The sequence below is a fragment of the Melitaea cinxia genome, chromosome 5 (genome assembly GCF_905220565.1).
Source record: "Melitaea cinxia chromosome 5, ilMelCinx1.1, whole genome shotgun sequence".
Taxonomy (NCBI): domain Eukaryota; kingdom Metazoa; phylum Arthropoda; class Insecta; order Lepidoptera; family Nymphalidae; genus Melitaea; species Melitaea cinxia.
Genome location: NC_059398.1, coordinates 16924875 through 16948779, shown reverse-complemented (window position 1 = coordinate 16948779; position 23905 = coordinate 16924875). Strand labels below are relative to the sequence as shown.

General features: G+C 34.9%; 2 protein-coding genes and 1 long non-coding RNA gene across 3 annotated transcripts; all 3 read right to left on the bottom strand.

The window, feature by feature from the left end:
• Positions 1-666: 666 nt before the first annotated feature.
• Positions 667-2511, bottom strand: LOC123653891 (piggyBac transposable element-derived protein 2-like). Its single transcript, XM_045589869.1, has one exon. It carries the CDS (start codon positions 2509-2511, stop codon positions 667-669), a length of 1845 nt encoding a protein of 614 aa, XP_045445825.1.
• Positions 2512-5869: 3358 nt separating this feature from the next.
• Positions 5870-23820, bottom strand: LOC123653747 (cilia- and flagella-associated protein 251-like). Its single transcript, XM_045589733.1, has 17 exons — positions 23643-23820; positions 23411-23557; positions 20832-21090; positions 19365-19480; positions 18469-18758; positions 18171-18322; positions 17557-17703; positions 15714-15822; positions 14644-14837; positions 13552-13703; positions 12581-12922; positions 11678-11902; positions 10164-10255; positions 8098-8332; positions 7245-7464; positions 6573-6682; positions 5870-6041 (listed from the first exon to the last, which is right to left on the bottom strand). The coding sequence occupies exons 1-17, from the start codon at positions 23799-23801 to the stop codon at positions 5892-5894; spliced, it is 3099 nt and encodes a 1032-aa protein (XP_045445689.1). The 5' UTR covers positions 23802-23820; the 3' UTR covers positions 5870-5891.
• Positions 10315-10989, bottom strand: LOC123653753. The gene is made up of 2 exons (XR_006743154.1): positions 10451-10989; positions 10315-10379 (listed from the first exon to the last, which is right to left on the bottom strand). It is a non-coding gene; the product is annotated as an uncharacterized LOC123653753 (long non-coding RNA).
• Positions 23821-23905: the final 85 nt, after the last annotated feature.

Genomic DNA, 23905 nt, shown 5'->3' with positions numbered 1-23905 from the left:
GTCCCATGTTTTTGAAGTAAGAGACTTGAAATTTAAAATGTACGCTCTTTAGATGGTGAGAAGGTGTCGAAATAATGTATTTTTAGAAATCAACTCCTTTTTGGGGTTAAAACGGGGGATGGTAGATTGACTCACTGATCACGAAATCTCCGAAACTATAACACCTACAAACTTGAAATTTAGCAGGTAGGTTCCTTATAGAGCGTAGACATCCGCTAAGAATGAATTTTACGAAACTCGACCTTTAAGGGGATAAAACGGGGGTTGGAAGTTTGTATGAAAGTCCTATGTTATTGAAGAACGAGACTTGAAATTTAAAATGTATGCTCTATAGATGGTAGAAAGGTGACCGAATAATGTATCTTTAGAAATCAACTCTCTTTTGGAGTTAAAACGGGGGATGGTAGGTAGACTCACTCATCACGAAACCTCCGAAACTATAACACCTACAAACTTGAAATTTGGCAGATAGGCTCCTTATAGGACTTAACCCTTTGTAGCCCAAGATCAAAAAATTAAAAAATACTTTGAAATATGACAGCTTTAAACAAATAAAAAAACACGTATTTCTCAGAAATTAAAAAATATTTATTATTACTTATTTATTTGTCATTTTAGGGAGTGTAACATTACTGTAACATTGAGTTAAACTAAAGGAAAATGTACTTATTTAGTATGGAAGGATCTAAAACAATTATTTTGTTTGTTGTAACATAACACTACTCCGCATTTTTCGCAAATTGTTTGTGATACACCAGTACACTTGGGAAACTTGCACCGAACCCTTTTTTCTACCCAAATCGGCCAGTGGCCAATTTGATCCTGCCTTACTGCCATTGGGGGGACATGTTGCGCCGGCCCCTTGTGTTTTTTGGCTTGAATTTCACATTCAATTGATCTTCGATGTCTGACATTAGGTTTCAAGCCAAGCTTGCATAAAGTCTCACCGATGTCAAGTCGAAAATCTGCTGAAGACATTTGTTTGTCACTGCAGTTTTTTGCCTGCCTTACTCTTCGATATAAAAGCCAAGAATTAGCCATAGTCAGGTCTAAAAAGTGGTAGAACATCCGAACCTGCCATCTTTTACTTCGTGTCAAAATTTTATACCTTCCCATAATACTGTCAATCAAATCTACACCTCCCATATGGCGATTATATTCTCCGACGATATGAGGGCGATCAATATTGATATACTTCTTATTGGCCTTATCGTAACGTCTGACTTGGGCCTTCGGCAATTCACCGGCAAAAGATGATACGAGCGTTACAACTTTGTTGTCTTTCCATATAACGTTCGACACATCAATGCCGCCCATATTCGTCACATATTCAACGGAAAATCCGCGTTCCTTTTTCATCACTTCCTTGTCAGCGGGTAGTTTGCAATCTGGAATACGATTGCGTCTTACTGTCCCAAGACTCAGTATACCCTCTTTACCTAAGTACTCCAGTAATGCCAAGGAAGTAAAGTAATTATCAAAATAAAGTTGATAATTCTGATGTCTTGGTATGACCCGCGCCATTCTGACTACAACGTTTGAAGATGGTCCTAAATCTGGTTCTGCGGGGAGCACAATATTTTCAGCTCCTGTTTCAAGTTCAATTTTATAGGCGAAACCTGAGACCCCACTTAGTACAAAAATCTTATAACCCCATTTGTGTGGTTTTTTGGGATTATATCTTTTCAAATTGCTTCTTGCCTTAGTGGAGCAAATCTGTTCGTCCACACAAAGGTACCTCTCCAATGGAACTCCACTAAAAGTCCTATTCAAATTTTCTATGATAGGTCTAATTTTGAAAAGCCTGTCACCATTAGTTGCATTACGTGAGGGTAAATTAGAATTGTCATTGAAATGAATATACTGTCTAATTTTTTCAAACTTTTGCTTTGGCATTATTTCTTGAATCATGGGTGTACCAATAGATGTGTTCCAGTGACTGGTTACCCTTGGCAACTGTATCAATGACATCATATAAGTTGCACCAATGAACTGCTGGATATCGGTATCAGTTATTTGAAAGGATTGATTAGGATTTTTTTGTATAATGTAGAGATTAGTTTGTTCAGTAATAAAACTTATCAATTCTTTGGGAAATAAATAGAAAAAGAATTGAATTGGTGTATCAAGCTCAAGTAAATTAGGCGGTAAAGTAGTATTACCCGTAAATTGCAACTGTTGGTCGCTTAGAACTAGGTTCTTTTTTTTCCATTGTAATTGCCGCTTTTGTCGCTTTTGATTAGTCGAAGCTTTATTTGATTGGCTATCTTGCTGTCCAGGATCTGCAGACGAGGAGCCAGCAATAGTCTCACTACGTTCAGATTCTTCAATAATTGCATCTATATCAACTCCAGTATTTTCTTCACAATCAGAAAAAAGTTCTAAATCTTCTGATAACGGCTGGAAATCTGGATCAATTACGCTGTCATCATCGCCCTCTAACCCGTCTTCGCTGTCATACTGGTGCAATAAGTCACATATTTCACTATCCCGCAGTGAGTGCGACCCCATTCTGAAATAATACGAGATAATTTTACATCAGTATCCACATACTTTAGTTACAATTAATATTTCCATCGTCACTCAATGTAACAGAAATGTTACAAACATAAAAGTTACTTTTTTTACATAAAAAAGCAAAAATATACTTTTGTAACAATATATGAACCAAATCATTCACTTACCTACAGGTTTCGATGAAAACAATACAATTTTATACACTTTTAGTATTTTTACATAAAATTTAAACTTTCATCGAGTTTAAACTTGTCACTTTCATCAACGCACGAAATTCAAACTAACTAAAATCAACAAATTACGCCATCTATGATTTGTATTTGATACTAAAGAGTTCGGTGTGGTATGTTACAATACAGAGACATTGATTTGAATGAACTAAAATGTTTATTATATATTTTAGCAAGATTATTTAGGTTTGTTACAGAAATGTCACACGAGTCTACAAAGGGTTAAACATCCACCAAGAACGGATTTTTCGAAACTCGACCCCTAAGGGGGTAAAACGGGGGTTGCAAGTTTGTATGAAAGTCCTATGTTTTTGAAGTAAGAAACTTGAAATTTAAAATGTATGCTCTATAGATGGTGAGGAGTTGTCTAAATCTTTTTTATATAAATACATAGCAATGTATATATATAAAAAAGAAAGGTCACTGACTCACTCATCACGAGAACTCAAAAATCGGTGGATAGTCCCATCCGTCCAGGATGGACAAAGATTAAATTTGGCAGGGAGGTAGATTATAGTTAGTAGACGTCCGCTAAGAACGGATTTTGCGATATTCCACCGCTAAGGGGGTTTAATTGGGGTTGATAGTTTGTATGAAACATTTACAACAGCCTGATAAGTTTCGCCTGATAAGTTTTTTATACTGCAGCCTGAAAATAAAACTAAAAATGTGGTGTGTAGAGAGGTTTTATAAATATAACTATTAAATTTTACTAAATTGTGGCTTTTAAAAAGTCACCCAGTGTGATAAGCATTTCAAGTGACTGAAATAAAAAAATAATTGCGTTAAACATCTTAATAGTAATGCATATTTTCATAACCATACGAGCATAGTCGCGGGTAACAGTTAGTGTATTATAAAACAAAGTCCCCAAAAGTGTATGTGATCGATTCCCTCGAAATCTATTGAACGGATTTTCATGCAGTTTCACCAATGGAGAGAGGGCTTCAAGATAAAGGTTTACGGAACGGCTAAGCCGATTTTGATAATAGTTTCACTGGAAGTTTGCTGTGTTGTTGGAAAACTTTGTGACACACTGATATCAACGCGGGCGAAGCCGCGGGCACAGCTAGTATTTTATATGATAACCAGTGGAAGGCAAAGATTATGTAAGGTAACTAAGTTACGTAAATAATTATTTACAACAGATATAAATTAAAATCTGTTGTAGCCGATTATAATGTGTTTGCAAGATTAGGAACCATTAAAACTGTCCGGCTATTGAGGTAACATTTTTTATAGAGCCCCAATTAACATATATAATATTTAGCTTTTATTTTATAACGAAAGTATAATTATAATTTAATAAAAAATAAATAAATAAATAAAATCACTACATAGTATAAAACAGTCGCTTTCTCTGTCCCTATTTCCCTATGTCCCTATGTATGCTTAAATCTTTAAAACTGCGCAACGGATTTTGATGCGGTTTTTTTAATAGATAGAGTGATTAAAGAGGAAGGTTTATATGTATAATAACATTCATTAAATAGTGGAGAAATACTGTTATTTTTGAGGTTTCTAATGTGATGTCGTAAATAATTACATTTTTTCCGCTTACATTACAAATGCAGCCTGAACCCTACGAGAGTTATCAAAATATTGTACTAAATATTGTACACATTGAAAAAGTCTACAGAAAACTCCGCTATGGTATATGTCTATCTCTTATGAATATCCCACAATAACATTTTTTTGTCATTTACTTTTTACGACAAATAATGGGTAGTTTTCAAAGCGATTTTAACCAATACAGCATTAATCCTTATCTTAATAAATACCTTAAATACATTGTTGATTTAATATAGATCTATATGGCCCTTTACAGCATATGATTTAAATGATTATTTTCGAAGATATTACAGATTTAAAAATTGCGGTACGTAGCGTTTGCGGCGGTTCCGGCCGGCTTTTACTCTAAAGTTAACGCGTGCGGGCCACGGGCCACGGCCATGATCAGTAATGAATAAATCAAAACTACTGGATCGATTTTAATCATTTTTTCAGTGAATGACATAGGCTATAATTATATTTTATACCCGTGCGAAGCCGGAGTGGGTCGCTAGTAATAAATAATTTATTAAAGTTTAGGGGTGTCCGGCAGTGAGTAGCAACTGTCATTAGTGTCCGGCAATGGATGGCGAGATTTCTAAAGTTAAACCGAAGAAAATATAAAAAATTGAGCTTTATACTTTAACGAATTTAAGGTACTATTTTATACACCTTTACTACCTACCTATGACGCCGCGTTGGCGCAACGGTTACAGCCATGGAATGTACCTGTTGCGTTGGCGGTTGCGGGTTCGATCCCCACACATGACAAACATTTGTATTGGCCATACAGGTATTTGCCGTGGTCTGGGTGTTTGTACAGTCCTTATGGGTCTCCCCACCGTGCCTCGAAGAGCACGTTTAAGCCGTTGGTCCCGGTTGTCATGTACACCTGATAGCGATCGTTACTCGTAGTAGGGAATATATCCGCCAACCCACATTGGAGCAGCGTGGTGGATTAAGCTCTGATCCTTCTCCTACATGGGGAAAGAGGCCTATGCCCAGTAGTGGGATATTATAGGCTGAAGCGACTACCTATTACCTACCTAAGTAAGCGCAACCCAAACTCTATAGTCGCTGGTCGGTCTTTCCTGTATAGGGGACATGCACAGGAAAACTTCCAGCTTTTATAAAATAACGAAGGTCAGTTCGTGGTGGGCTCTTTGGCTATTACGATATAGATATAATTGTCTTATTGCTAGTTTTAAATGTTTCGCTACTACTTTAACGCCGAGTTGCACGAAACAAAATTAAAATTTAAGTAGAGATTAAACTAATTTAATCACAAGAATTTCATACAATTCTTGCGATTAAATTAGTTTAATCACTACTTAAACTTTAATTTCTTTTCGTGCAACTCGGCGTATGCCTCATAGTCGCGAGTAAACCAAACTGACCGACGACAGTATGCTAAAAAACCATTTTTGGTTCCTCACAACGTTTTTCTCCAATGTCATCGGCAAGACAACCTTAAAACTAAATGTGTAAGACATCCCTAATGGAAACTCACGTTTTCCTTATATATTTTTCTAAGGAGTAAACTCCAATTATTTATTTAATTAAACAAAAAATAAATTTTTTACAATTTATATTTTAAATAAAACTCGTGTTAACTACATCTTCGGACTCTGACGTTACGGTCTGCTGCGAACCTATTGAGTCTTTGACGGAATAGACATCAGCGTAGGTTTCTAGATCATGTAAGCCCATTATATTAGTCGCCAATTCTTCGAAGGTTAAAACCTGTAACGTTAATTTGTGTTACCCCCTATAATAATAAGAATATGTTAATATTATCCCGACATATGTAACATTCAGATAAAAGTTCTGTTTTATAGTCTGATATAAATATCAACTATTCTTATATCATCAAACTATTCTTATATATTTCTTATATCAAACTTTCTTCAACTCGCTTTCAAACACTGAAATAATTGAAAAAATTGGATTGAAATTCAAAGCATCAGTCCTGGTTTTTTTTTTCTTCTCTATACGACTAGGTCGGCAAACAAGCGTACGTCCCACATGATGGTAAGTTACCGTAGCCGATAGACGCCTGCAACACTACCTACTCACCACAGAAACACAGCACTTGAGAGCAGTACCTACCTACCTGATTTTCTGTAAGGTTAAGGTAGTTTCTCGATCGGGTTGCTCCAGATTTTAAGCAATATATTTGGTGCTATGCCTACTTCAACAAATTATTAGTTTAAAGTACACATTTTTCACAAATCATTTATCTGTCCTAGAAAACAGACTTTAAATTAATAATACCTCTGGTAAAAATGAGAAGTCGTTTTCTTGCATCACGGCTCGATCTTCAAAGGTGTGACCATTTAAGATCGAAAGTAAGTACCAAGATAGTTCCCGAGGAAAGCATTCACCTGATATTAAAGTTAAATAAGAAAAATTAGCGAATACTATTTCCACTTTAGATTTAAAAAAAATACTATGATCCAAATAAAAAAAAACGACTTCAATTACATCAACAAAGTAATACAACGTAAGTAGACGAAAAAAATTAACAGATGCACTAGTCGTCACTACGATTTTCGAGGGTTACCCTCAATTTCTCTGGGGTTCCATCATCAGATCCCGGTTTCCTTATCATGGTACCACCCTTAGGATATCTCCTTTCCAACAAAAAAAGAATTATCAAAATCGGTTCATAAACGACGAAGTTATTCCCGAACATACATAAAAAATATATATATACGGTCGAATTGAGTAATCTCCTCCTTTTTCGGATAAAAAAATAGACATGAACACCATAAGTGTGTCCATAATAGGGTTACAATGGGTTTGTAGTCGATCAGTAACTTCTTATTTTATTCTAGTGTTCAATGATCGAAAAGAATATTTTAGGTAAATTATTTATTTCAAATCTTTAAATGATACCTAGGTGTTTTAAAAATAAGGAAGGTCTACAGAGATTTCTAGGTTTACCATTATTACTGAGTATGTCAATAAAGTCTTCCCGATTTATACTGAGATGAGTCTCGTCCATTATAGCAAAGTGGCGGAAAGCGTTTCTGATCTTTTTGAAATTATCTCCAAAAGCTGGTCGATGGTTCAGATACAGCTTGACGAATTCTTCAAAGTCTATTTCAGTGCACGGCACTCGGTTATACACTTTGTATTTTGCTTCAACTATTATGTTTTCCACCTGCGAAATATCTAAACGATATACCACCAAATTTTTTGTTTATAATTAGTAGGTTGTTTTAGTATTGCTAACAGAAAATTGATATGCTACATCGACAATATTTTAGAAAGAAAAATATTTTATTGTTCACAATAAAAAGATCAAAACAATACAAATACGGTTTTTCAGATAGTACGAACAATACAGGCAGCCACTCAGCATTTGCCACACCATTACAAACAATGGTGAGGCAAACGCTGATTTTCAGTGACTCCTCATTGTCACTCGCTTGGAGCGATTATTTTACGATTCAATAAATTTTATTCTCCAACTCCAAACTTATTCTGGACGTTGAAGTCGTTTTTCTTCAAATTCGCATATCCTTTTCTTTATTATAGTTATTTGTTTGCAAATTTATTCGAATAGCTTCCTCTCTCTCTTGCTCTGTACGTCCTAAGGTTGGCTGGTAGAGAATGCTCCTTTTGTACAATTCTTTAATGTATTGTGCAATAAAGTATTAATAAAAGAAAACAATAGCAAGATAATTTAAAAGGATTCATTATGACAATTACTTTTAAAACACAGAATTCGAGCAGTCACTATACAAATTATTAATTAATATTGTTTTGACTTAAAGCGATTAAAAAATCAAACCTCATACTCCGAAGGAAAGTATCCCAAAGCCCGCATCAAATCAGGCAAAGACTCGATCGGTATGTAGTCTTTCACACGTCTCATGGCAGGCGAGAATGTGCCCTGACATAGAATCTGAATGTAGTAGAACAGGTCCCTGATCTCGCGGAACAGCCAGCCAGGGCGGCCTTCCTCGATCAGACAGTAGTATGGGTCTAAATCACCTCCTCCTCGTTTCGTTGAGGTTTCCACTGATCTGATCATAAATTAAAGAGTTGGTCTTCAGCATTTTTACAATCATTCATCTACTCTGCTTTAATATTAGATGACGTTGGCATTATATGAAAAACTATGAAGAGCAAGATGATTTATTCATCATCATTTATTTAATAACAGTGGCCGATACTGCATATGACGAATTATTAATTTGTTATTTCATAATATAATGTTTATTTTAGAGAAATCCGAAAAAAAAATTAATACTTAAATAATGTAAACGCTTGTTAATTTGCTTTTTATTAAACATTTTTATCACAAGAACACATAATCCTTGAAACATTAAGTTTTTAAATCTGAAAGGTTTTTTTTTTTGAATATCATATCAAAAATTGACCGCTCCATCGGGATTCGAACTCGCGTCTCCGACTGACCGTGTCGGCACTCTAACCAATTAAGCTATGGAACGATGTACCCGCCAAAGCGAAATTCTGCGAAATGATATGATATTCAAAAAAATTTTTAGAATCCCTAATGTGTGGGTAACACAAAAATAAAATCGTACATATCTGAAAGGTTCGTTTAAATGAATCAGTCAACCATTACTTGCCTATAAGTACTAAGTGTATGGGTTGACAAATGTAGGTACCTACTTAATGTGTCCTATATACAGACATGTTATCGATAGGGAATGTCTCATTCATAATTTGCAGGATATTCATAAATAGGGACTTATCAAACACTGATTAGAACACCAACAATTTTATATGCATTAAAATACTTTTGAGCTGTAGAACAGATTCTGTCACGATCACGATTCAGACCTAAGCCTCTATTAGTAATTAATTATTCATATTTTTTTCTTTCGAAAGAAATATCAGAAAAATTGTAAAGCTAGCTAATATACCTTACCTAGTAAAGACATCGTTTTATCATCACTCACTCACTTCAGCCTATAGCAATCCACTGCTGGACATAGGTCTCCACAAGTTCGCGCAAAAATGGCGTCAACTCATGTGTGTTGGCCATAGTCACCAGTCACCACGCTGGGAAGGTGGGTTGGTGACGCAGGGCTGGCTTTGTCGCACCGAAGACGCTGCTGCCCGTCTTCGGCCTGTGTATTTCAAAGTCAGCGGTTGGACGGTTATCCCGCCATCGGTCGGCTTTTTAAGTTCGAAGGTGGTAGTGGAACTGTGTTATCCCTTAGTCACCTCTTACGACACCCACGGGAAGAGAGGGGGTGGCTATATTCTTTAATGCCGTAACCACACAGCTTTCATACGACTTTCGTCATATCATACGACTTTAAAATAATTACCTACTTTGAAAAAAAGTGTCTAATGACGCTTAACAAGGGAGGGCACGACAAAAGGAATTCTCTTTGTTATGAGATACAATGAAAAGAAAAACCGGCCAAGATCAAAAATTAATTAAGAACATAATTATTAAAAATATTTTTATTATATGATGTAAATAAAAATTTATGCTTTTCTCAATTTTCCCTTTATCTGAGAATAGACCTGGTCTGGTATTTGATATGAATTTCAGCTTGATACCTCAACGCGTTCCTGAGAAAAGGGGTCTTGACAGACAGACGGACAACAAAGTAATCTTATAAGGGTTTAGTTTTTTCCCTGTGAGGTACGGAACCCTAAAAAACTTCATAGGTTCATTACCCATTGGTCAAAGGGTCAAATATCTAAATCTCTATATCATTAACAATATGATCTATTATTACCCGATTCTGAGTATAAAACTTTTTGGATTTTTTTTTACTATGACTGACTATCCAACGCTATTACATAGAAGGTTCTACTATAATCCAAAATGAATTTCCTACGTTCCAGGCTTCCCTGTTAGTTCTTAGTTACCTGTAGTTGGCGGCCCATTGGTACATACAACTGTCTTTTGCTCCTATAGTAAATAATGTACCATTATCTTCGCGAAAGCACATGTCAATTATCTGTAAAATACACTTTTCATTCGGTTTATAATTTCATAAACATAAAGGATCAAACCACATTCGTGGATCGTTCAGGTTTGCGGCCTCCCGGTGCTGGAACGATTTACCGCCCCCAATGCGCGATCTAAAATCCAGAGTCACATTTAAACGTCTTATAAAGATACAGTTATTAACTTGGCAAAAAACCTAACTTACCTACGGGTCTACGCGACTTGCCGGGGCGGACTTTGTCTCGGTTTCCGGGGGGTTTGCACTCCTTGACTGGTCCCTACTACGCTCTATAACCACTGCCACGTCATGACATATAATTCTATTGTCCACGTCACGACCACGTTGCAAAAATACAACAATTTTTTGTACAAAATATGTCGTCGTAACTCTTATTTGATGACAGTGACGTGACATTTTCTCGCGTTAGCGGGTTGTCGCTCTGGACGTGTGCGTTTTTGGTGACAGCCTTGACAGAAGCTTGCACTCCGTATACGTTTTCTTATTTATGTATTTATTTATTTATTTATTTTATTGATTTAATGTTATTATTTATTTTATGTATTACATATATATCTCTTTAATTATTTACTATAAGTATATTATTGACATTGACTTTGACTGTTAAATATGAGTGAGCATCTTTTGTGTGAGTCTAGTCAGGCTGTATGACTGTTATATTATTATATATTTCTTTTCTTTTTTTCTGGAATATTTTTATTGTTACTTCTGTTATTTTTTTTCTCATTATTAAGTTTTTTTTTTTTTTTTTTTTACGTGTCTATCTTTCGTTGATTTTTATTTTATATTCTCTTTTTATTAAGCACATTATGTTCTTGTGGCGTTTGGCGTCTGAAGTCGCCGATGCAGGCTCTGACGGAAGAGCAGCGCCTTAGCAGTAACAATTTGCTGCTAAGCAATGCTGAGGCAGAGACCTGGTTGGCCTTCTAACTTAATTGTAATATTAATATTTTAAATGATAATGGCCAATAAAGAACTTTTCTTTCTTTCTTTCTTTCTTTCACATTAAGACCCAATTTGTGTAGTCATGCATTCAATTTCCGCTCGGAAGAGATATTTATGTATGAACACAATATAGTAGATAGTTTTTTGGTATAATATAGGTACATTATATACATACTTACATTACATTTGTGGGTCTCCCCATCATGTTTTAGATAGCATATAAAATAATCGATTGCAGCTATTTTCACATACACCTGACAGTGATCGTTTAAAAAAGAAAAGTGAACTCCTTCGGTATATTCGCACACCCACAGCCTAGCAGCGTGATCGATTAAGCTCTAACACTTCTACAATATGTAGAGCAGGCTCTCTTTAGTAGAGCCACGCTAATGAGCTATTTAGGTTTAGTTCAGTTCAAAAGCCTAAAACTAAATTGACTTTTGGTCAAAGAAATCTGAACATACAGACCTGTATTGGATGTCCAAGTAAAGCAACATGCTTCCAAGGGTTCCCGTCAATAGGCATTTTCTGCAACCCTATCACATCTTTCGTCGCAAACAATAGGTACTGAGTCTGAACGCCGTCTTTCGTACTTCTTATCAATTGCATGCGACACACGGGATGCTCGTACCGAGGACCCAATATCGTTGATAACGTCATAGTAGTTGCGTAGTTGATTATTTTGTATTTGAACTGGAATTTGATAAAAACTTACATAAAATCAAAATTATAATTAAAAAAAATATTGTGTGATGATGTGTTTATGTGACAATAATTATCGTTATTTTTGGTCCTGAATTATAATGGTTAAATCGATAAACTTTTTTGAAGTTCATTTTGAGATCTTTAGGTAATGTGATAAATAAATAAAAGACTACAGTAGAATACCTACAATACATCGCTATAATATATTTTAATGTTCATACGGGGATTAACGCGAACAAAATTTTTTAAGGTAAAATATATAGGTTACACCAGCCGTGGTCGCATGTGTACATTACATGTGTATGTAAGTCTTACAGAATAGGGACATAATAAGTGTTGTGTGTCGCGGTACAACTAACAATAATCACGAGTTGAGGGTGGATGAAGAAACATCTACCCTGATAGCGGAGTCGTGACATCGCTGGATCAGTCTGCCTGCGACCACGGCTGGTGTAACCTGGCCGAAACGTCAGGCCTCAAGGTAATATATTTTACCTTAAAAAATTTTGTTCGCGTTAATCACCGTATGAACATTAAAACATAATAATGCAACGCGAAAGTTTAAAAGTTGTCATCGCTATAATAGTTTTTATTTCATTCAAATTAACATTTGTAAACTTCTAATTTATTCGGTATTTGAAAACAGAAAAAAGTCATTTAACTAACTTCGTCATTAGCAATAAGAATCATCGGCAAATCAGTTCTTTGTAATTCTGGGTCGACATCCGGAGAATTTGGCCAAGGGATTCCACACAGTGGTACAGCACTTTGTTCGATTCTATCTAAACTTAGAATTTCCAAATAATCATCAGAACTCTCCCCAATGTCGTATTCCACCATAATTCTATCAGCGCCGAGAGACAAAAGCTTGTATTCCCCATTATCATTCTTCGTTGGCAAGAAAAATACTGCTGTAATATCTTTATAGTGTGCTCTATGTTTTCCGATAAAATTCCACGTAAAAATCGTACAATCGTATTTGTAGACACAAACGGTTCTGCCCTTATCCTAAAAATATAATCAATTACAAATATTCTTATCAGTCCAATTTAAAGATTAAAATGCCCTTCATCTTCAAACTTCATGATACAATTATATTAATTTATTTATCTTTTCTATATGATTCCATTTTAATTTTTTATGTTTGTCACCTCATAGCTTTTGACTGGGTGAACCGATTTTGATGATCATTTTGTATTCGAAAGATAGTGCTTCTCATGTGGTCCTATTTAAATTTGTTCGTGATCTGACGAGTAGTTTTTGAGTTAGGTATCCCTAATAAAAATAATGTGTAGGTATTGAATCAAGCTTGTCTTTGTAAATTATAGTCGTTTTTTCCGTTCATTTTAATTATTTATTTATTTGGTACACCAACGATATTGTTACAATGTTACATCTACAGTATAATATTGAATTTATTTGCGCTAATTGCACAATCAGTTACAGGTTTACACCACATGCTTTGTGAACAAACTCTACTAAAAGAGAATATAATCAACGTATTCGAAGTATATTAAATAAATATTGTTGAAGACAACTCAAAATTCATAAAAAGGTACAATCGAATTAAGATCTTTCTTCTTTTTTTGAATGCGGTTAAAAATACGGTTATTCATTTTTAAAATAAAGTCCCTCACAGCAATGGCCAATGTTAAAGAATCACAGCTAAATTCTATATGGCATATAGCATGGTTGGTGTCCTTGTGCGGTGTTTGAGTTAGAATATTCAGTATCGTGGGATGGAGAAAGATGAGCTCGCCCGTATCCAAGCCACACGCTAAGTGAAAGCCTATGGAATGAATTATTAAGTCAATCATAATGTCTGATATACTGATGGACATTATATCTTACATGTTCTTCGAGACGATGGAAATACAAACTTAAAAGAAAATTCAGATGCAAACATTAAGTTATCTGTCATCTAGTATCATCGTAACATACTACATAAGTCTCCATCAATAATAGATATTCCATAGATTAAAGTTTCTCTATCACGCCTGTTTGTTTCTTATACTTTTGCGATGGATATACAAATAATATCGCATCTGTCTTTACCAATTCTTTGTGATGTGAAACATCCAATGTGAAACATTGGCATTTTCGACAAGGCGAGGGTAAGCCTGATCGTTGGCGTAGCGATACAGGGGTGGCGACGCATCGCCAAGCTATATGATGGAATATATGTACTATACTATAGGTACTATACAATAATTGAGTTGACGCGATTTTAAAGAAATTTTTGAATTAAAATTTTTTGCCAGCCGCCACTTGACGGCTCACATAATTTTTTTATTCTAGCATTAGGGAATCGAAAGTATTGAAAATATTACCTTACAGCCAATTGTTTGGGAAATGGTAAAGTAGGATATATACGAACATTACTGTGGGAAATCTATATAACGACTAGATGAATAATGTTCAAATTTTGATTTCTTTACTATTAATTTTTATATCCTGCATTTTATTTTAATTATTATTTTTTATTTAACTAAGTTGGCAAACAAGCTTATAGCTCACCTGATGGTAAGCAATAACGTATTTTTATGACGTCTGCAACACCATAAGCATCGCAAACACGTTGCTAACCCTACCTTACTCACCAACAGGAACACATCACTTCTATAAGGTCGAGGTACTACCCCAGTCGGGTTGCTTCATATTTTCAGCAGGAAATTACCTGCTCAGTTAAATTATTTCTTTCGCTACTGTAATAATAAAAATAATGAAACCTGACGGAGAATATTTTAAGCACGTAACACTTATTTGTGGCCTTGTTATCTCAATGTTTTCTTTTATGGAGTCGTCTCTGGGCGGAATAACTATTTTGTAGTGTTCTCTTAAATCAATCCTCACGAACAGCTTGTGCTGTACATAGTTAAACAGCTCGATGATGCCATCAGTGTAGCCGATACAAATATATGATCTGCACAAAATAAAATCATTAAAAATGTTAATAGCATTTTTTGTCGTTTTATACCCTTAAGCAATATGTACCCTAGTGTCTGCTGGTTTTAGTGATATTTTGAGTAAAAAGAAGCTCATATTTGTTACTTCTTTAATTGTTTATAACTATACCAACCAATATACAGCTTAAGAAAACGTATGTAACTAATACCCGCCTATGTATCTAAGTTGAAAGATTAGGTTATTTTTCATCATACAGCCTATACAGTCCACTGCTGGACATAGGCCTCCACAAGTTTACGCCAAAAATAACGTGAACTCATGTGTTTTGCCCATAGTCACCACGCTGGGCAGGCGGGTTGGTGACCGCAGTACTGGCTTTGTCGCACCGAAGACGCTGCTGCCCGTCTTCGGCCTGTGTATTTCAAAGCCAGCAGTTGGATGGTTATCCCGCCACCGGTCGGCTTTTTAAGTTCCAAGGTGGTAGCGGAACTGTGTTATCCCTTAGTCGCCTCATACGACACCCACGGGAAGAGAGGGGGTGGCTAAATTTTTTAGTGCCGTAGCCACACAGCAGGTTATTTTTAAACCTTGAAATTGCTTTAGCCTGTAACATAATTATCACTGCTGGACATAGTCTTCCATGTAAGAGAAGGATCGGAGCTTAGTCCACCACGCTGCTCAACTGCAGGTTGGTGGATATAATCCCTACTATGAGTAACGATCGCTATCAGGTGTACATGATAACACCCGGGACCGAAGGCTTAACGTGCTCTCCGAGGCACGGAGGGGAGACTCACAAGGACTAACAACCATGCAGACACCGGTTAACCATAAAATTATCGGATAATATTAAATATAAAATATGGTCAAAGTTAAACTGATAGTTCCTCACTTTTCAGGGTGCACCGTTATTGACAAGGCATGCGATATCTTGTTATCTATTATTGTAACTAATTTCTCCGTTACGAAATCCACAAAGCCTACTCCTTGATTATTCGTACCTGTTCAAAGTAAACGATTCGTTTTAAAATTCTTAAAATTTACCTAAATAGTACACATACATACATAGTTATGTATATAGTATACATACATACATAGTTATACATAGGAATTATAATATTCCTAAATAGCAGCTGTTTACGTATGTGCATACATAATCAATTCGTATTTAAAATTTAACTTAAATTCACTGAATTAATGTCTAAGATAAATTTAGTCTGATCCTTTATTTTTAAGAAACTACTACTCCAGGGTTATAGTTAGTTATAACTGTTGTACTGTATATATATATATATATATATATATATATACTAGATGACCCCGGGAAACGTTGTTTTTCCATATATGTTATTAAACCCATTAATCTCCCCCCTATAGCTTAGGGGTATGAAAATTATATATTGGCTGATTGGCTGATGGCTGGGCCCCCCCCCCTTTAACTGAGAGGTATGAAAAATAGATGTTGGCTGATTCTCAGACCTACCCGATATGCACACAAAATTTCATAAAAATCGGTCCAGCCGTTTCGGAGGAATGTTGCAACTAACATTGTGACACGAGAATTTAATAAAAATTGAAGTCTGTTTGTAACATTAAAATAACCGCTTTTTAACAAATTTATATGGATACGAGTATACACGGTACATATACTAAAACAACATTTTTTACAATTTTTTTCTGTCTGTCTGTCTGTTTGTTACGGCTAATTTTTTAAACGGCTACACCGATTTTCACGGGACTTTTACTGGCAGATAACTGATGTAATAAGGAATAACTTAGGCTAATTTTATTTTAGAAGTTTATTTATTTTATAACTCTGCGAATTGAACAATAACTTTTTTTGTAAACCGACTTCTGATATCTGATAACTACTTTTTGAGTAATCTTTGATAACGCGTAGTTACTTGACTATTTTTTCGTCGATCTACGTTGTATTACTTGTCGATGTAATTGAAGTCGGTTTTTTTCGTTTGCGAGCAAATACAATTATTAAATTCCACGCGGACGAAGTCGCGGTCACAGCTAGTATAAAATTAAATTATACTTTTTGGAATAGGTACATTGATTACGGAATTTAATTAAAAAGTATTTTTGTGACTTGAGTTTAAACAAACAAGTAGATAGTTCAGAAATTTAGACTACAGATATCGTAATAAAGAAGCCATTAAACAAAGTACACGGTCCATTATAATAAGACAGGGCCTTATCTTAAAGTATAAAACAATAGATAACTATACAGACTGATTACTCTAACCCAATTTTTTATTTATTTTTAAAGATAGTCAAAGGTCAGATGGCAATTAAAAAAGAAACATCAAATCTAGGTTTATATTATAGAACTTCGCAATAAGTTGAATTTCTGATTGCTGTTACTAGAACGAGTTTCGAGTTTCCCTCGATTTCTATGGGATCCCATCATCAGATCCTAGTTTCCTTACCATGGTATCACACCAGGGATATCTCCTTTCCAACAAAAAAAGAATTATCAAAATCGGTTCATAAACGAAGAAGTTATCTCCGAACATACATTAAAAAATATATATATAGGTATATATATATATATATATATATATATATATATATATATATATATATATACGGTCAAATTGAGTAACCTCCTCCTTTTTTGAAGTCGGTTAAAAAATAGTACATCCAACACTCGGCTTTCGGAATTTAGATCCTGCAGTAATTCATATTATTGTGAAAAGACTATTAAAATTATTCTTTCGACATACATAAAATGAAATCTCGTATGAGAAAAGGTTTTCCCGCGGTGGTAGCGTCAGATGGAATTTCTTTTTTTAGGAATTTCTGTCGCGGCTGACCCGGCTCTGAATCCACTTCTGTCACTACCTTCTCCCAACAAGGACAAAGTTTCTTACCTGATTTAAAATATTTATCATATTAATAGCCTTTTCTTACAAAAGGTGCTAATTAAGGTTTTTCTGGACATTAATCTAAGCGTCTACTATTGGTCACATCCACTAACTTAACCTAAGATAAACATATATCTGTAGAACTTGGGGACTGTTGGAGCGATTCGGTAGCGATTGATGGATTTTGACTGACTAAATTAAAAATCATAGGGTATGTTTCGGAAAAGTTTTCCGACTTTTTGAATTTTTATTTTATTTCCGGTCATTTTTATTCATTAACGGAGGAATTTTCCATCACAATAATCAATTAATCTAGCTTCATGTGTCCAATTTTAATCAAAAATATCAAGTTCGATATTAATAAAATTTACATTTGTGTAAAATCATTTAGAAGACTTGTTGTACCAAATAATAACGTTTCCGTAAGCTATTTACCAGAACCTCAATATAATAGACAAATTTTGAAAACTAACATTTTGGGTCAAATATTTCATAACTTCTCGGTGAAATGTTGAAACTAAGCCCTTTGACGCTGTCCACCGTAAAACCGTGCACCCAGTACAACAGCTTCATCTGACAGTCGTAGAAGTGGATCTCTCCGATGCTGTTCCCAGTAACGATTACTCTAAAATGGCAAAAAATATAAATACCGACCTAAATTATAATACATTTTAAGTTATGTTTATATTGCTGCAAAAATTAAAACACCTCGTGGATTTTTGAAATGCAACACTGAGAATAAAATGCATATAAAACAAAAAATATTCTTACCCATCAACATTTTTAATGACATGAATCCTCCTTTCTTGAACCTTTAAAACCTTAATGAACTTCAAGTGCTCATAATTTGTGTCATCCGTGTTTTCTTTGTATTCTATAGTGTACCCAAACACGAGGACAGAACCCCGACTGGTAGCGACAAGTATTTGGGACGTTTCTTTGACGAACGTGAAACAACTGAACCGACCGTTTTCAGGATTACTTTTGTGCTCCACAGGCCTTATCTTCAGTTCATGGTCGTCAGTTTCTTTTAATACTCCTCTTTCATTAACGAATACTTTCTTTTAAAAGGAAGTGTAATAATCACATTGGTTTTATTGACAGTTTAAAATATAAAATACATAATTATACTAACGATAAACAACTGCTGCATAAACCTTTACTTGGTACAGAGTTAATGCAGAAAATTTGAAATTGCTACAGACTATAACTGGCTATATTAGTGCATATTATACACTGAGGGTGGGAGTCAGAATTAAACACTTTTTCTTTCTTTTTCTTGTACTTATTTGCTACCTATATTTGCCTCTATTATTCTTAGAGACGGCAAAGCATTCACACATAGGCGTATTTACCCAGAGGCCAAAAGGGCCATGGCCAATGGCGGCATACTGTGTGATGGGGCGCAAGGTGAGCACGAGGGGCTGAGCATACGCTGCATTTACGTTTATGAGGCGGCAAATTAAAATGGCACTATGCCATATAAGCAGTTCTAATAACTAATGCTGTAATAACGTCTAGTCAATAGCTTTAAAGCTGGTTATTTTCATTTGAAAAAGTAATTATACTGACTATTTAGTGAAGTTCTTGCGTCTTTTATGTAACTGTTAATTTTTATACGATGTAAGTTATACTACATGCTAAGAAATATTGAATCTCATGCTTACAGCAGAAACACCAATCCAAATGTTATGCTTCGTCATCAATAAGAACTGTTCAGATCGATGAGGATTAAATTGCATATCAACGACTCCGCCACGAGGAATATCTATTTCCAAGGATGCTGACGAAGAAAAGGTGAGATTATTCTTTTGACACAAAGGTTATTTAATAAACGTTTTGCTGTACGGTTTTTATAACTAATATTTTCTGTCCAAATCATACTTTTATTATATAAGCTATCGAGTTGGGAGTGTGGGCTCTCAACTCTATGCTACTCAATATTATTCTGGTATGTCAGCTATATTATATCTTGAGTCGTGACATATACACACTGTCTCACTCAGTCGAAATTATGAACCGAGAAAAAAATCAGGAATTCTATAGGATTTGCGACCTGCGATCACGATTAGTTATGGATTCCTGCAATCCAGGGGGATCTCGCACTACTTACTGACCTAAGGGATCCCGCGCCTCAAAAAACACGGATCCGCAGATTACGCAATTGTAAAAATGATTGCTAATTCTTTCCAGAAATACATCAAGAAATAAAAAATATATCTTATATAATTGTAAGAGTCATTGTACTTTGAGACAACTAGGGGTATGATAGCGATGTTTTCGAAATACACCATGCATAGCGGGAATATCTGCAACTGGCACAGGTATTGATCTCCTGTTAAAAGAAGAATTAGAAGAAGAGCTTCCTTCAACACGAAAAACGAATTTGTATATGTACTGGTAAACTCTTATTTGCTGGAAAACTCATATGTACTGGAAAGCTCTTATATGTTGTATAAATCATATGTAATAGAAAGCTTTTAATAACATTACTTAGTGTACGGGCCAAATGGACCTCAAAAAAGGATTCAGTGTATCGAATAGTCGAATCCTAGTGGGTCTGGTAAAAGGTAAGGAGCACTATTTTTTATGGGCCGGTGAAATGTCTCAAACTCTAGTCTAGATACATATTAGATTAGACCATACCCTAGCTAGTCGCAAGCATTTCGCGTTGACAGGTAATTTAACCGATTTGCCTCAAAACTTAGATTACTTTGACCTACTTGATTATGATTTATTTTGTTGCTTTAAAAATTATGGTTGTTACATTATATACGACATGTAAAATAAAATTTTATTACATACAATATGATATATTAACTAAAAAAATGTAGTTTCAATTAGATCTTATAATATATCTTTAAGAGTGCGGGATCTCGCGAGATCCCGGGTGAGATTGATCGATTCCACGTTTCAATCCCGCGGAATTGAATAAGGACTGTTATTCCTAATCACAATCAAGATTCAGCCTGTAACACCCCAATATAGTCCTCTTTCTCCATGTAGGACTGACAGCTTAACGTGCTCTCCGAGGCATGGGTGCATTGCCACTTAATAGGGGGAGAGGCATTTACCCAGCAGATACATAGCGGAAATTATAAATATTTGCACTAAAGCACATTAAGCCTAATTACCGTGAGGAACATCGAGCCCAAATGACCAAATCCACCAGCTTATATTAGCTTTTTCATGGTATCCAAGGGTTAAAAGGTATTTGGCATCAGCGCTCATAGATAATTTAGCCAACTTCACGTTTCTGTGAGGATTGAAGATTGTCTTTTGAGGAAAGTAATCGCTGCTATCCCAAATTATAATCACGTTTTCGGGTCCTGAATCTGCGGTAACCAGCCACTTGCCGGCGCTATCTGACGATAAAGCCGTTACCACGTGTTTCTGACAGATAGTGAACAATTATAGATTAAACTAATAAATAATTACTCAATTAAACTCTAACATAGGTGTATTATTACACAGTATAAAACAAAGTCACTTCCCGCTGTCTGTATGCTTAGATCTTTAAAACTACGCAACGGATTGTGATGCGGTTTTCTTTAGTAAATAGAGTGATTCCAGAGGAAGGTTTACTGTTATAATACATGCATAATATAGTAGAGGAAAACTGATGGTTTTTGCAACCGTGCGAAGCCGGGGCGGGTCGCTAGTTATAATATATTGGCGACTTTGGGGTGCAGTGGTCACATTACGGGCATAATTATCGGACTCATGTTCGACTCCCGCTTGGTAAAAATATATTTATATGGACTAGGTATACATATGGTATCAGCGTTTGTGTTTGTGTTGTGTGATCGTTTTATCATTTTGTTTGTTTAAGTTATAAAAAATCTTCTGCCCATTTTTCTCAAACCAAAAATAGTTGAGATTTATTACAAGAATGTACAAATGTATGAATTAATTTGGTCTTAGAATTTATTTGTAAATACAATACAACTAATTTTAAAAGCTTATTCACGTGTGTTGTACGTGTCTAGTATACCAAATGTTATACATTGTTATCTTTGATGATGGAATAAAAAAAATGAACAATAATTACCTATCTTCAAAAAGTAAAGTTTTAAGTGTTTTCTATATTTTATTATACGATTGAATGGTTAAGGAAACGTTAGTACTTAGTATCTTATTTTATAAAAATAAATTGTATATAACATTAATAATTATCTAAATTAAGCTTATTATTTTTAGAATAACGGATGATAACATGATTGTATAAACGTCTATGCTTCTGCTTGTTAAGCATTAATATACTTTTTTCAATAAATTATTCTTGTGGTTTTAAATAAAAAAAACAAAGGACAACTGATATGTTGTAAGCTCAATTATTCCTTATTTAGCGAACTCCGGGATCAGGATGACAACGTGGAAAGGAAATTTTTAAAATTTTAATTGCGTTAAATCTTACCGCTGCTGCAACCAGCTCCCCGGTCATTGACTTTGTTGTTGTTATAATTTACGTAGCTTTTTTCGGGAGATAGTAATGAAATGTTATCAAATACTTATCACAATTATTAGCATTAAATTATTTTGTTGTACTTTCTAATGATAAAAAAAAATTAAATACATCGAAAACAGTATTTATTTATTTAAAATACAGCCTCCTGTCTATGTCGAGAATTTAGTCCTATATGCATTAACTTTGTCTAGTAGTAGGACTTTACGGTATTTATATCATCCATGACAAATGAATATCAAAATTATTGATATTCCTATCACACTATACTTCTTTGTTCTTTTGAGTAAAACATTGGGTTTCTTTTGCAAGATATATCTACCTATATCTAGATATAAGAAGATATATAATACCTATAATATTTTGAAAATATGAATATTGTGAATGTGTACAATTTACATACGTACGTGTAAGGGATGTGTTTGGCTTATATTTTAAATATTCTTTATTTTACACCAAAGACAAATACAATATATTTATATTCACAACATAGTCTTAGCTTTGTACAATTGGCGGTAACAATGATGAATCTAGTATATTATTGGTTAACTAACTCATAAATGGAACAGATTAAATCATTACCTACAGAATTAGAAAAGGAATTAGGTAGGAATTACGTAAACAATAACAGACGCTCAATAGCTCAAGCTTAATGAAGCTTGAAAAACATAGCCACCCTCTCTCTTCCCGTGGGTGTCGTAAGAGGGATAACACAGTTCCACTACCACCCTGGAACTTAAAAAGCCGAACGATGGTGGGATAACCCAACTGCTGGCTTTGAAATACAAGGCCGACGATGGCGAGCGGCAGCGGCCGAGAGCAGCGCCTTCGGTGTAACAAAGCCAGCCCTGCGGTCACCAACTCGCTTGCCCAGCGTGGTGACTATGGACAACATACATGAGTTCACACCATTTTTTGGCGTGAACTTCTTGCCTATGTCCAGCAGTGGACTGCGATAGGCTGAAGTGAGTGTGACGAAGTTTTTAGCCAAGTCCAATACTTAATTTTCGAAAATTCAACTTTATTCATTATACTTGGTCTGATTTTTTAAAAACAATTTTATTTTATTGTTGTTTTTTTTTATATGTTAAACGATTTCCGTTTAAGATACGTTTTGTATTAAATAGGTAGAGAGTTGTTCTCATTTCAATTCGATAAATTTACATATAAAAACCGAACGTTTTCGACGTACGACAGGAAATCGTAAGCAATTAACGGAATTAGAGTAATATGCATTAATGAACTTACATGTCCCTGAAGGATCATCATACTGTTACTTGTCCAGTTGTACAGGACGCCACAATTACCGGCTGCATAGAAGGCAACGGTAGAGCCCTGATTATTGAGATTGATTACACCTACTTTTGCGTTATATCCGTGGATCCAGCGAATATTCTATAAGGAAATTTATTTATTTATTATAAAAGTTTACTAGTTAGTTAGCTAGGACATTTTGCAAGAAAATATATTAAATACAAACAAAGGGCGATGGTTTGTAATTATATTCTCCGAATTCAGCGTGTTTTCTGATCTGGGACAGTGAGAGACTGTACAGCCGACGAAAGTCGGGCTCGTTGATAAGGTTTCCTTGAATATTCGATACTGAATGACAGTTTTCGTCAGACATCAATTTTTCCATTTTTTTTTTTTCTTTTCAATATTATATTCGCTTGTCACAGGTATTCATCAAATAATATAAAATTGTTGCGGTTGAGTTTTTAAAGAATTGGTCGTGACAAAATG

What these genes read in the sequence shown, in the direction of transcription:
- LOC123653891 (XM_045589869.1), bottom strand. Translation starts at nt 2,511, where the DNA reads ATGGGGTCGCACTCACTGCGGGATAGTGAAATATGTGACTTATTGCAC.
- LOC123653747 (XM_045589733.1), bottom strand. Translation starts at nt 23,801, where the DNA reads ATGGAAAAATTGATGTCTGACGAAAACTGTCATTCAGTATCGAATATT. An exon ending in TGAAATATTTGACCCAAAAT is followed by an intron (nt 17,704 to 18,170) that starts GTTAGTTTTCAA and finishes ATTTTAAATCAG; the next exon opens with GTAAGAAACTTTGTCCTTGT. An exon ending in CTTAAAATATTCTCCGTCAG is followed by an intron (nt 13,704 to 14,643) that starts GTTTCATTATTT and finishes TTCATTCCATAG; the next exon opens with GCTTTCACTTAGCGTGTGGC.